Consider the following 15,438-nt stretch of genomic DNA (forward strand, 5'->3'; position numbering starts at 1 on the left):
TTTGTTAACATAATGATATCCTAATTGCAAAATATTTTTAAAACTGTACCTAAACTATACAGTTCATCTCAAAATAGATGTTTACATCCTAAAAATTCAGTCAATTTCCGCTAAATAAATAGGCTGCATGTTTGATAAGCATTGGTTGAATTTACTGACTTAGCTTTCTAATTCGGTCCCTGCGGCATACTTTTTAAACTACTGTTGCAAGGTTTCCGGGGTCAGAAGAAAATAGGACCCAAATATATCCTCTTTCAACCTGTCGACAAGTCACATAAATCCCAATGCCCACTCCCGACTGTGGCTGAGAAAAACCCCATCAACTGTGGTACTATTTTTGGCTTATAATTTGTTGAACTTGTACATCCTGGTTGTTAATAAAATGCAAGTTGTTTATGTTATCAGCTGCATATTTAAGTCATGGATGTGAGTTGTTGACCATTATGTTCTGGTATGACAGGGCTGATCAGTCTTTGGCTGAAAAAGGCAGCCCGAGTCGACCTTAATTACATAAATTACGCCAGATGACTTTCAGTTTTTTTATATCAACATCTTAGTGGTTAAACATGATGTTTCTTAGCCTGAAGCAATGAGAACAAAATCTGAAACATTGTGTTGAACAAATAAATAAGTTGATAGCAGAAGAATTAATTTGAAACGATGTGTTTAACAAATAAATAAGTTGATATATAAATATCTTTGACTCTCATTCGTCACTTCTAAACATCTAGTGTGAGTGAAAGTGTTCGTTTGAGTGAGAAAGTGGGTTTGAGTGAGTGAGTTTGAAAGTGGGTGGGTGGGTGAGTGAGTGAGAAAGTGTGTGGGTGGGTGATTGATTGAGAAAGTGTGTGTGTGGGTGGAATGAATTAGAAAGTAGGAGGGTGAGTGAGTGAGTGAGTGAGTGAATGAGTGAGTTTAGTTTTCCCACGCCTTTAGCAATATTCCAGCAATATCATGGCAGGGGAACACCAGAAATGGGCTTTACACATTGTACCCATGTGGAGAATCGAACCCGGGCCTTCAGCATGACGCTTTAACCGCTGGACACTACTTACACAACTTGCACCTGTACTTCTGAACTTGGCTCAGATTCTCAGAAAGTTGTAATATACAGATAAGAACAATATCCCCTGAGACCATGTTTCACTGAATAATTTGATCTTTCATCTTAACACAGACAAAATAACATTCCTTATAAAACTGCAGGCTGAATTTAAAAGAAAGTTTTATTTCACTACCATTAGACACAGAATATAATAAATTTGATAAACATTTTTATTTATCAATATTTTTTGGCACAAGATACATTGAAAGAAAATTGGCATTGTTCCATAAAAAGGACTGTCTAAAGAGACATAATTCAGTAGACCTTCAAGCAAATTGTAACATTTTTTGCCAAAATTTCTCTATGAAAAAAACACCAAAGCCTCCTATATGCAAAAACATTCTCAGCAAGGAAAGCAAAATTAACTTTGGAACGAGGGCCCCGTTTCACAAAGCTCTCATAAGCCTAAGATCTCGTTACTTTTCTCGTAGCATTCATACCTCCTTATACTGTAACATATAGGAGGTACGAATGCTACTAGAAAAGTAACGAGATCTTAGGCTTACGAGAGCTTTGTGAAACGGGGCCCTGGTCTGGAAATTTGACTCAGAGGTTTTAGAAATGTGATGGATATGAGTCATAGGAAAAACTTGTAGGTGTAGATAACTGTATGAAATTTGAATAATTTCACCTATTTCATCATTAGATATAAATATACATTTAACTTAAAACAATGATGACCATAGTTTTATGAAACTGCATGAAATGAGCTGTCACTGTGCCCATTGTTACATAAACAACGCTGATACAATGTTAAAATATGTTTTTTATAAGGGGATGACATTATACATCACTAAATGGGTGCCCGGTAGTATACACTACCAAAGGTCTCAAAATACAGTTTAAAATTTGTGGGTGTGGTCAGATTATTTCTAAACTTGGTCATAGAGCACAAGATGAACATTTCGAACAAAACAACAGAATAATCTATAAGACAAAATATCATGGATGTCAACATCTATAATATTTTGTCTTAAACTTGAATACCAACTTCTATATGCCTCTCAAGAACCTAAACAGAATAATCAAAGTGGAAGTAAAACATTATCACTCCATAGGCAAAATTACAACCAAAGAGTGATGAAAACAAGATATTCTTTTAAAAATATCTGTTGACAAAGAGAGCAGTGACACAGCAAGGTGACAGAATTGTGTTCTATTTGAGCAGCACATGATAGACATGTTTTGAATCAGACGAAAACTCACTAATGATGGACACCACACCTCGGCTCCTTCATGCAAATTTTCAGCTTCATCTACATTTTTAGTTTCAAGATATGTCCTAAACCTGTCGTAGACCATGGACAAGAAGCGACTGATGGACAGTCACTACAACTTGAACTTACTTGACTTTCATTATAGAGAATTTTCACCAGTGAGGATGCAATTAGCCTCAGGATTTTTACCATTGGTGTGAGAATTGGGACTGACGAGACACGTTCAGATCAACATATTGTTGCAATAAAGGGGATTAAAAACATTACCATATTCATAACAAATCTCTACTAAAAGCAGAGTCCATTGTTTAATTCAAAATTTATCTGAATTATGTGTTTAGAAATCACTATCAAACAGTGACAAGTGTTCGCAAGACGTGAAAAAGTTACCCTATCAGAAGTGGAATGGTCCACTTCCAGACAATTAGTCTGCTGTGGATGGAAGGTGAGAATTGGTCCAAAGCAACCTCCTTTTTTGTTTAAAGAGATGACATTATGGGTCAGACAGACAAAAATAGTTTCAACGAATATGATATCAGAATTAATAACAAAATGTGATTCATCCAAATCAGTCTATCTAAAATAAGTCATCTTGAACCCACCTAAAAGAATTCAACAGAAGACGAACTGCATTTATTGAAAAATGATCATAAATACCCAACCACAGAGAAGATTATGTAAAAATACTTCTCTATTTCTCACCCTAAGTACTGTACTTATCCCAGAATCCAATAATTTCACAAATTTTACTGCTATATATCTTTATCAGCTCTGACTCAGTTCGGCAAACTGATACGCCCAACTTAGTAAGTCTTTAACATATATCCAGTTCAGCTCTTTCAAAGGCCCCTATTTCATAAAATTCCTAAACGTAACCTTCAATTCCCGCTTTTTCATGCATCTCTGATCAAATACCTCGGCTGCCATTACCACGACCAAATCGACTGGCCAATGAATCAGGCATCGGTGTCCATTCACATGTAAATGTATGTGGAACAGGAAGAAAACGGCCAGGGAACAATTCCGCTGATTTAACGCAGGCCCCAAATAACAAGCTGCACATAAAAACTTGCACAGAAAAATGACTCTGGAACAATGGTACCCTTTGTTGGTGTTATCAACCAGTGAAAAGACCATCAATCAGTCTTTTCAGCAAGTTTTATACCCAACAGCTAGTCTGGAGAGCTTTTATTACCAGCTGTCTGGCTGATTTGGGGAGATAGCGATCACTGAATCTACAATACAGTCAATACCAGAAATTGACAATTCACTATTAGGAGGCACTGCAGCATTTTTACGACTCAACTGTGGCTTTCTAACCCATTTGTCTTGGTAGACTGGTGCATTGTGTATGTGGTCATACTTTGACACCGGCTAATGAGACTTCGGCAGAGATAAAGAGATGGCATAAATCAGAATGGAAGCCGGTGTGGTATGAATTAAGAGAGTAACGTCGTAACTGTTTCATATCTCCAAATGAATCAATATGGTTTATATTCATTATCTGATATTTGCTTTATCTTTAATGAAAGAAACAGCATAAAAGACGGCATCGGTTTGTGGCTAGAGTGATAAGCAGTTCTATATTTTAGACAGTCATTGACAGACATTGCTAATATATGAAACCTTTAAACCTTTAATACTTTCCATTGAAACTGTTTTGGCTTACAAACTTAACATAACTTTATGTTCTGTTCACCTTGCATGTCTAAAATGTCTTAAATGTCTATTGAATGTTTGATATTTCTATTAGTGAGTGAGTTTGGTTTGACACCACTTTTAGCAATATTCCAGCAATACCATGGTGGAGAACACCAGAAATGGGATTCACATATTGTACCCATGTGGGGAATCGAACCCAGGTCTTCAGCGTGATGAGCGAATGCTTTAACCACTAGGCTAGACCTTGGAGGAAATCTTCACCACAAACCTTCAGTATGTATTTGCCCTAGCTTGGCTCTAAGCATAATGTTTTAGTAGATGTGAGTGAGTCAGTCAGTGAGTGAGTGAGTCAGTGAGTGAGTGAGTCAGTGAGTGAGTGAGTGAGTGAGTGAGAGTGAGTGAGTGAGTGAATTTACTGTAGCCTTAACCACTAGGCTACCGCACAGCCCATTATCATATTTGTTTTATTTCATTAGCAGTATTACCGTATTGGTTCATGGGTTGATTTAAACTGCTATAAACTTTGGGGGGGGGCTCTTCCAAAAGGAAACTTTAAGTCTTCTCTGGAACTTATTTCATTTCATGTTTAGTTCACTGTCATGACATTTGTTCCTTCATCAGAACAAATGACAGCGGGAACAATAAAAGTCTGGCGTATAGAACTGTGAGCCATATAAAAACATTACTTATAGTTTCAAATGTGAGTTTCATAGGGCAGATGATATCGCGAAAGTGTCATCAACAAGTTTCTTAAAGGTCAGTATGAGAATCATTAAGTCATGAAACTGAACATTTTAACCATGATTTCAACCTTTGAATTTGACAGTACACTTAAAAAGTCACTTTAGCAAACTGTACAAACCGATAATGGTTCAAAGATATGATCTGTTAAGATAAGAATGGAAATATTTGGGCTCAAAGGACTGACTGACTGAGTTTAGTTTTACGCCGCTTTTAGCAATAATCCAGCAACATCACGGCGGGGGACACCCGAAATGGGCTTCACACATTGTACCCATGTGGGGATTCAAACCCGGGTCTTCAGCGTGACGAGCGGACGCTTTAACCACTAGGCTACACCACCGCCCCTGGGCTCAACGGAAATGTCAACTGTCTGATATAAATGAAGCGTTCCAATTTTACATTCTTACATGAGTAGGATTCACGTTTAAGTCCGCAAAAATAGCCATTTTTCTTTTCATTTGACATGATCTAATAATGAAAAGAATTTTTGAACTTTTGCAACAGCTATTCATCAATGTCATTGTCATCACCACTGTCATCATCACCACCACCACCATCATCATCACCATCATCATCATCATTGTCATCACCACTGTCATCATCACCACCACCATCATCATCGTCACCATCATCATCATCGTTGTCGTCATCATCATTACCATCATCGTCATCATCATCCTCATCATCATTTTATTTCAGACGATTCTTTCATATTACCATAGTTAAGCTGTCATGCCATAGGAAACATGAAACAATAAGGTGTTCTGGGAGTTATTATGAGTAGTGTACTTGGGGATGCAATGATTTGTGTTTTCTCATTGTCAATGATCATCGCACATATTTCATATAATCTACATGTACCACGCTAGATAAACTAAAGGACAGCTTGAGGTCACTTTCAGCAATATTCCACCACAACGGAGTACACAGTAATAAGCTTCATGTACTGTACCAATGTGTGGAATCAAACTCAGGCCTTCAAAGTGACGAGCAAACACTTCATCCACACAGCTACCCTACCGCCCACATGTTAAAGAAGAATGAAGTATAATACATAATCAAAAGACATTTGTCGACTGAAATCAACAATGGACAATAAATCATGATCAGAATAACAACCTTTGACTTATAAGCAGCATAAAAAGCATTTCCATCTGTCAAATAGTTTCTTTCGAAACTGAAATGTTTGATACATATTTCTTCTCAACAGATGTAACAATAGCACAGATAGGGTTCACACAAGACGACATTAAAACTGTACACAGCATACATGCAATGTGGGTGACAAGGTTACTAAAGCAGCAGTGTTTAAAGAGAGAACAATACCAAACACCTACTACCTCCAAGTAATAGACTCCCTATAAATACAAAGAAATTAAAATCCATCAGTAAATTAAAAAGATAAACATTTCAAAGTTCTCAATATCAAAATACAAGACAGTTGAATTAATGCAATTACATAAATCTCTGTGTGTCTGTCTGTGTCTGTGTCTGTGTGTGTGTGTGTGTCTGTGTCTGTGTCTGTGTGTGTGTGTGTGTGTGTGTGTGTGTGTGTGTGTGTGTGTGTGTGTGTGTGTGTGTGTGTGTGTGTGTGTGTGTGTGTGTGTTTGTTTTTCAGTACTGTAATTTCATCAAGCTATTACTGGTTACAAGGAGAGCACCCATGAAGATCCGGGTTAGAATTGATCTTCAGTAACCCATGCTTGTAGAAAGAGGTGACTAACGGGATTGGGTGGTCAGGCTCGCTGGCTTGGTCGACACGTCATCAGTTCCCAATAGCGCAGATTGATGCTCATGCTGTTGATACCTGTCTCACGACAAGCATGGGTTGCTGTAGTCCTTTGATTTGATTTTCGCAGTGATGTTTGTCACAAACACTTATCTTGTTCTAATACTTGGTATTAACATTTATACCTGGCGGCGTGGAGTTCAGCTCTATATAAGTGGCCAGTTATTGTTAGTATTAAGTCACAATGGCTCATACAAGCAAATACAAGGAGTGAGTGAGTGAGTTTAGTTTGACGCTGCTTTTAGCAATATTCCAGCAATATCACGGCGGGGACACCAGAAATGGGCTTCGCACAATGTGCCTATATTGGGAATCAAACCCGGGACTTCAGCGTGACGAGCGAACGCCTTAACCACTAGGCTACCCCACGTCCCCTTTGTAACAAGGAATATGAGTAACTATGTTTTATGCTGTTTTTGCAATATTCCAGCAATTACACGGCAGTGTATCCATGTGGGGAATCAAACCCAGGTGCGAGTTAAATCAAGTTCCTTAAATTTACTACTTTGATTTATAATGTAGTCACTTCTGGGCTATGGACTGAAATTGTGAGACAAAGGATCAATTTATCATGTTTAACTGGATTAATGTTACACCTATCTCCCTGCGTATCTGGAGCTGTACTCGAATAACAAACAATGTGTTTCCTGCCTCCTATACACATAAAAATGGACAATGGATGCAACGAAATTTATTAGCGCATCCACAGGGACGCAGAAAAAGTCCAAATACTTTTTGTAAAATTCCAATCATGTAACAATAACTTATCTCTGAGTTTGATACTAGCTGGGTTATGGTATTATTTGCAATTTAATTACAATTAATGTGATGATCATGATACACAATACAAAAACAGTGTTAATAATAATATTTAAGTGTCTGGGACCCCCTTTTGTAGTTCAGGACCCCGGAAAATTAAGAGTATGAGTCCCAGGGACCCTCAAATACAGGACTCAAGGTAAATCCCTGGTGTTTACAACATAGATTGTTGCTGCTTTTAGCCATTTTCAACACAACCCAAACAGTAACATTTGATAAGGACAGACATAAGTGAGTGAGTGAGTGAGTGAGTGAGTGAGTGAGTGAGTGAGTTTGCATAAACAAGTTTTCATAATGACTTTCAGTAGCAGCAGATTTACTTTTCAAAATGCATATTCAGATGGCATATATATTTCTGGCTCAGAATAGTGAGTGAGTTTTGATTTACGCCGCTTTTAGCAAAATCCCAGCAATATGACAGCGGGGGACACCAGAAATGGGTTTCACACATTGTAGCCATGTGGGGAATCGAACCCGGGTTTTCGTTGTGACAAACGAACACTTTAACCACTAGGCTATCCCACCTCCCCGGGATAGACATTAAGTATGATTAGGTCCGTTTCAAAATAGCATGTAACTTTCTCACTAACACAACGTCTAATCAGGGAGACTATTTGGGAAATGGCAATATGTAATAAAAAACTGTTTCAACTCCTATAATTATATTAATCACCACAATAGAAGTATAGTATTGGGAACAACCTTTGCAAATAGTACAGGTTTAAAATTCAACTGCAAAAAATAGACTTTTCCGATATATAATTTATACTTTATTTTTCACTAATTGTGAATATTGCAAATATTGACTTTCTATTGCCAGTTCTCTCAGAGCTTTTAAATTGCTATCAGTATAGCACTATCATACTGTAAACAATTAAAAACATTGATAGTTCAATTTTTCATTCAACCCATTTCGTATGGGCGGCATCTTAAACCTGACAAGGGGTTGGGTAGCACAGTGGTTAAAGCGTTTGCTGATCAAGACAAAGAGCCATGTTTCATTCCCCACATGGGTACAATGTGTGAAGCCAATTTCTGGTGTCCCCCTCTGTGATATTGATGGAATATAGTGAAAAGCAGCATAAAAGTTTACTCACTCTAAACCCCTCCAACAAAGGTCTTGTTTAGACAGATTTCACTGCACAAATACATATTTCAGTGTGACAAAAAATAATGTTCAGTCCTTTAACAGTAAGCCATTTTGTGTCGCTGACAACAGTCTCGTAAACTACACAAACTACAAACCATTCCATTCATAGTAAAACAACCATCAAAGCCTACTACAAGATGACGTATTTTTGTAATTGCCTCTCATGATCTCTTAAGACCATTTTTTTTCTAAATTCGCCCCAAAAATATAGGTCAGTGGCCATCAGGATGATCCTAACCCAATTATTATAATATTAGAGTAATTTACATGTTGGATGTCCGGAAGTCCTGTCATGTCTCCTCCTCATCACGTTGACGTAGGGCAACACAACAGGATCTGGGTAACAATAATTAGTCTCGCGGCCTCCTCTCGGCCTGACAAGACACATGGGTTTGCCTCTCCAAGGTCAGCATCACACACGAGCAATGTTTGCGGACTTCCTCGTTTCTCAGATGTTATATTCTGGGAATACTCCACTATTTGAGTGCTGTTGAATTTAATGTTCAGGCTGTTGAAATTAATTATGATGTTGAGAATTTGTGATTTTTTTCGGTCTGCGTGGGATGTATTTAATTGGTGGAATGGTGGGTTTGGAATGTGATGGGTAGGGTAGAGGTGAGGTGAGGTGAAATTGGGTTTAACATCGTGCTTGAGAATATTTCGCTTATATGACGATGGGTAGGGTAGAAGGTAAGGTGGTGATGTGTGGAGATATTATAAGTGAGTGGGGTGAGTTTAATGCCAGTTTGAACATTATTTCAGTTATACCATGGCTTCTCATCTTGGTGTTGTAGAGAAAGACAGAAGATTATACAGGGGCATGTTGGTTTTTGGTTGAAACTCATGATTAGGGTGGGGATCAACTACGGACAATGATCGGAGTGGTTTAAGTACTTGGACTATCATCAGTGGATTTGGGCACATCTAATTGATGCAACTCTGCTCAGCAAGTGTGGTGCCACATCTGATGTGGCCACTTGTACCTTCCATCATGAATAGGGTGGTGGAGTTGTCTAGTGGTTAAAGCGTTCGCTCGTCGCGCTGAAGACCCCGGTTCGACTCCCCACATGGGTACTATGTGTGGAGCCCATTTCTGGTGTCCCTCGCCGTGATATTGCTGGAATACTGCTAAAAGCGGCGTAAAACTAAACTCACTCACTCACTCCATCATGAATAAAGCAGGGATGGCAATGTATGCTATTTCAGCTGAACAGACAGTGGTTGGTGATCATGTGATTTATGTAATGGTTTGTGAAAACTGTATGATGAGGTGAAGTGATGTGAGTGGAACTTCAGTGCTGAGGGGTAGAGGAGAGGTGAAGCTGATGGGAGGGACTTGTGTTGGGGGTGGGGAGTAGGGGGTAACTGAGGAAAAGGACAGCTTAAGGACAATCTAGAGTAACAATGGGGTAGGGGGTGATGGGAGGGACTTGTGTTAGGAGGGACTGAGGAGGACAGCTGGAGGGTGATCTAGAGTAACATGGGGTAGAGGGGAGGGGTAGCTGATGGGGAGGGACTTGTGTTGGGAGGGACTGAGGAGGACAGCTGGCTGGATCCAGGGTGATGGGGCAGAGGGAACATGGGGTAGGGACCTGTGTTGGGAGGGACTGGAGGAGAAGGACAGCTGGAGGCGGACCGGAGTGGAGGGACTGAGGGAGGGCCAGCTAGCTGAGTGGGGAGGGACCCAGCTGGGAGGGACCGAGGAAAGGCCAGCCGGAGGGGAGGGGTGATCCTTGTGTTAGAGGAACAGGAGAAGGGGGATCTAGACGGGAGGGACCGGAAGTGGACCGAGGAAAGGCCAGGGAGGGTGATCCAGCCGGAGGGTGGACCCAGCCCAGAGTGGATCCCAGGCAGGGGCAGAGGGGAGGGGCTTGATGGAGCTTGTTGAGGGAGGGGATCCAGGAGGAAAGGGGCAGGAGGGAGGGACCGGACGGTGGATGGACCAGCTGGAGCTGGAGTGGACCGGAGGAAAGGGGCCAGCCGGAGGGTGATCCAGAGCAACATGGGGTATGGAGGACCGAGGAGGGGACGGACCGGAGGAAACTGAGGAAGGCCAGCGGGGAGACCGAGTGGAAGGGGGCTGATGGGACGGAGCCAGAGACGGAGGAAAGGGCCAGCAGGCGGACCGAGGGGGATGGATGGGGAGGGGACCGAAGTGGACCGGAGGAAAGGCCAGCCGGAGGGTGGACCAGGAATATGGAGGGGACCCGAAGGGACCGGGAAAGGAGCCGGAGGGATGGACCCAGGGAACATGGACCAGCGGACCAGGACCGGACCGGAGGGACCGATGGACGGAGGACCAGAGGATGGACCGGACCGAGGAGGAAGGATGGAGGGGACCGAAAGGACCTGAGGAAAAGGCCACGGAGTGGACCGGAAGCATGGACCGGGTTGAAAGGACCAGCCGGAGGGAGGACCCAGGAAAATGGATGGACCGGAGGACCCGGGAGGACGTGGAGGTGACCATGGAGTGGACCGGAGGGACAGCGGGAATATGGACCGGGAGGAGAAGTGACAGCCGAGGGACCCAGGAAGGAGGGACCCAGGAGGAGTGGACCGGAGGACAGAGGATGGGGTAGGGGCAGGGGTATGGAGGACCCATGGCCGGAAGGGACCGAGGAAAGGGCCAGCCCGGAGGACCTAGGACCATAGGACACATGGAGGAGGGGCTGGATGGAGGGGACCGGAGGAGAGACTGAGGAGACGACAGCCTGGAGGTGGACCCAGAGGAACATGGGTGGAGGATGGAGAGGGAGTGGACCGGAGGAAAGGGCCAGCTGGAGGTGACCCAGGAACATGGGGAGGGGTAGCGATGGAGGGTGGACCGGAGGAGGACAGATGGGGTAGAGGGGTAGTTGATGGAAGGGACATGGGAGGGACTGAGGAAATGCACTGGAGTGGACTAGAGGGAGGGGTAGGAGCTGGAGGTGAGGACTGAGGAGGACAGCTGGAGGGTAGATCCAACATGGGGGTGAGGGGGTGGCTGGAGGGGACTTGTGGACCGAGGGACTGAGGTCCAGCTGGAGGTGACCAGAGAGCACATGGGGTGGAGGGGGGGCTGAGTGGGAGGGGACCACAGCTGGGAGGGACTTAGGACCCAGGGGAGTGGTGGAAAGGGCAGAGGGAGGGGTGATCGAGATGGGGTATGGGACTGGAGGGAGGGACCGGAGGAAAGGGCCAGCTGGAGGGTGGACCTGGGAGTATGGGACTGAGGAAAGGGCCAGCCAGGGAGGTAGATCTAGAGTAACATGGGGTAGAGGGGAGGATGGAGGGACTTGTGTTGGAGGGACTTAGGAAAGGGCCAGCTGGAGGGTGAAAAGCAACATGGGGGTAGGAGGGGTGAGTTGGGGGGAGGGACTGAAGTGGGAGGGACTGAGGAAATGGCCAGCTGGAGGAGGGATCTAGGAGTAGCAGAGGCAGAGGGGAGGGGGCTGATGGGGAGGGAGGGGAGGGGGGACTGAGGAGAAGGGACAGGGAGGATGGAGGGGACTGGAGGGACTGATGGGGCCAGAGGGTGGAGGGTGAAGATGGGAGGGGACTTGTGTTGGAGGGACTGGAGGAAAGGGCCAGCTGGAGGGCAATCTAGAGTAACATGGGGTAGAGGGAGGGTAGTTGATGGGGAGGGACTTGTGTTGGGAGGGACTGAGGAGAAGGACAGCTGGAGGGTGATCTAGAGTAACATGGGGTAGAGGGGAGGGGTAGTTGATGGGGAGGGGACTTGTGTTGGGAGGGACTGAGGAAAAGGACAGCTGGAGGGTGATCTAGAGCAACATGGGGTAGAGAGGGAGGGGGTTGATGGGAGGGACTTGTGTTGGGAGGGACCTTTAGTAGGCAGTGGTAGAAGATTACATGTTGGGGACATGAGTGGAGAGGGGGCAAATCATAAAGATCAGATGTTTGAATGGGTAGGGGGAATGGGGGGCAAGAGGTGTGGTAAGATTGGGAGGGGGTGAGGAAAAGGGATAAAGTACAGCTGCATAATTATTGTTTGATTATATACATGGTTGGTCACCAGATAGGCTGTGGATTGCATCGCCTGCTACCAAGCAGTAAGCAGTCATTTGGAGCAGGGAGTGATGAAGAATCAATTATACCCCTGGCTTACATTTAATGTATTTCATCGGTCACACTGATATTGATGAGTCAGAAAAGGGTGACACAGTAACTGCCATATATAACAATGTCTCCCACCATTCATGTAACAGAATATGCAACAATATTTGATGATTAGCCAATTTATCCATGATGTGGACCTCTAAATTGTTATGTGGAATATTACTACAAGCATATGTTTGTGGGTAGTATTGCAGAATCCTCTTTTGTGGTTCTGTGGTAAAGAAGACTCCAGCTTTATCACCAGTGATGGGTTCATACATTATGCCATGTGGCAAAATGACCAAATCCAGTCTCCGGCAACACAAAGTGACACATTAACCGCTAGGCTACCCTGGGCTTTGAGAGCCCCAGACACAAGCTACTTACATCTACCTCCTGAAAATGTCTTATGAAACCCTGAATATACACATTCCATCTTTTTTCAATGAAAAAATAAATAAACAAAGAGAGATATAAAGCAGTGATCATGAATATGGATACAAGGGGCTCTGCAGGATTTTGTGATTCCCTTTTTTGAAACACCATATTAGAGAAAAGCTAAAGGACATTGCATTTATCTTCAATTTCTAATTTAATGTCATGGCAATGTAGCTGTCATACTATTTCCTTGTCACAGGATGAGATTAGAACCATTGACCTTCTGGTGGGAGGTCAAACCCTGTGTCCACATGACTAAACATATAAATCCCTTCACTATGCTGACAAGGTAAGTATGTCATATATCGGATGAGGTCTTGCTACATACTGTCCCTGTCTACAGACATAGTCCCATAGCAGGATCCTGAGACATATTTGGCTTTAATTTAATATTAACATACTCAGTCCCAAGTTTAGTTCCAGAATACCAGATATAAATAGTCCAAATCCCATCATCTCAGACCTTGTGATCTAATGTTGGACACTTTGTCCACCTGACTAAAGAGGTTAACCTCATAACCGAAGCGAGAAGGGTTAGGATGTCATCTGTAGGATGACTCCACATCTTGCTACATAATACCCTATCTAGAGCAACCCTGTCCCTGGTCCATAGTAGGTCCTGAGGTAGGGTCCAATGTTGCAGCTATTAATAGTCTGAATCCTGTCGTCACAGGCCTTGTGATCTGAGGTCGGACACTTTGTCCACCTGCTGAAGACGATAACCTTGTCACTAAGCAAAAAAAGGTCGGTAAGTCATCTGTGGCATAGCTCCACACTCGGCCTCAACGGGACAGGATGTTCTATTGTATTTTCCACAACCAACTATGTATTGCAAAGGATGAGAATGAACGATACAAACGTTCAGGTATTTTCTCTGTCCGCATCACCAATCAAGATCAACTCCATATCTTATTGTATGACAACACAGCACATACACTTCATTCAAGGACAATCACAACTGCCATTACTCCATACACAGTGAGACTAAACAACATAGGAATCCTCACTGACTCGACCATGCAGTGTACATGCAGCTATGCAGGTGGGTGGTGTAAGGGAGACAACTCTACATACCTTGTTGGAGTAGGCAAGGTCCATGGACTCGGTAGACAACTTGCACAGGGCATCAATCAGATGGTGAAGGGCCACATCGTCCAGGTATCTACAAGGGCAATGATGGAAATAATGAAACATAAGTACTTATGGCTTTTCAGATAGAAAAATTACATGCACAAAACAAATGATGAACTGGCGTTTGAATTTTGGATAAAGTTTATAGTGTTTCATTGTAATGGGACAAGGTATATGTGGTGCAGATTCTTTATTGATATGGACTATTCCAATTATAGCTAATTCCCTCCAACATGACTTTTAGTATTAGGATTAAGGACAGCTATAAGTTTTCGTTTCATATAGGCCTGAGGACAGCTGATTGTGCTCCTGAAGCAATTTTTGAGTGAGTGAGTAAGTTTGATTTAACGCCGCTTTTAGCAATATTCCAGAAATATCACACCAGAAATGGGCTTCACACATTGTACCCATGTAGGGAATTGAACTCGGGCCTTCAGCGTGACGAGTGAACGCTTTAACCACTAGGCTACCCCACCGCCCCAGCATTTCTTGAACCACAGGGGTTACATATCAGTATGAATAGAATAGAGTTTTGGAAGAGCTGGCTGAAATAACAATGGGCACTTACTGTGAACTCTCAAAGAGTCGTGACAACATGGCAGAGAGAACCGGCAGGTCGGCCATGACGGCGGTTGTGATGACACTAGTGGAGGTCTCGCTGATCTGTTGTCCCGCCTTTAGACTGCCGTTAGAGGATGGCTTCAAGCCCAGGATCCACACCAGGTGCTGGTAGACATGATGGAGGGAGGTTATGGTGAGAGGTTGTATTTGTTTGTGTATTGTTTAACTGTGTATAGTCAAGTCTGGACCAGACAATCCAGGTAAAGACATGAGTGAGACAGTCTAGTTGTACACCACTTTTTGCAATATTCCAGCAATATCATCTTGGAGAACACCAGATATGTGCTTCACACATTGTACCTTGTGGGGAATCGAACCGGGAATTCAGCGTGACAAGCCAATGCTTTAACCACAAGGCTACCCAATAGCCCCTTTTACAGACAAGACCATCCGGCCAACACACTCTACTGGGGTATGGTATGAGGGACATCTTAATTTTAAAACGACTGTGAAATATAGAATTTCAGAACAATCATCATTATCATGAGATATTGTGTCCATAGCCAGGTATAAAGGACTTTACAAGTTGAAATGTGGCCAAGTTGACTGGGCTCTCACTTCTTCATTCTTTAATGCAACATTTCAGTACAGGATTAAGTACATTTATCAGACACCCATCACAAAATGTAGCATTAAAAGCAGAAAGGTGTGGCAATCTATAAGAGAT

The 15,438-nt window shown here is 43.0% G+C and overlaps 1 protein-coding gene across 2 annotated transcripts in view; it reads right to left on the bottom strand.

Annotated features, from left to right (window-relative positions):
• Positions 1–15,438, bottom strand: part of LOC124276545 (protein MON2 homolog) — a 144,788-nt gene that overhangs the window by 109,752 nt on the left and 19,598 nt on the right. For both annotated transcript variants that reach the window (XM_046712183.1, XM_046712182.1), the window contains exons 17-18: positions 14,719–14,876; positions 14,094–14,181 (exon numbers count right to left, since the gene is read on the bottom strand). In XM_046712183.1, the coding sequence (XP_046568139.1) occupies positions 14,094–14,181; positions 14,719–14,876 (246 nt within the window). The remainder of the gene's footprint in view (positions 1–14,093; positions 14,182–14,718; positions 14,877–15,438) is intronic.

Source organism: Haliotis rubra, unplaced genomic scaffold (assembly GCF_003918875.1).
Source record: "Haliotis rubra isolate DU_JTF1 unplaced genomic scaffold, ASM391887v1 Scf21, whole genome shotgun sequence".
NCBI lineage: Eukaryota > Metazoa > Mollusca > Gastropoda > Lepetellida > Haliotidae > Haliotis > Haliotis rubra.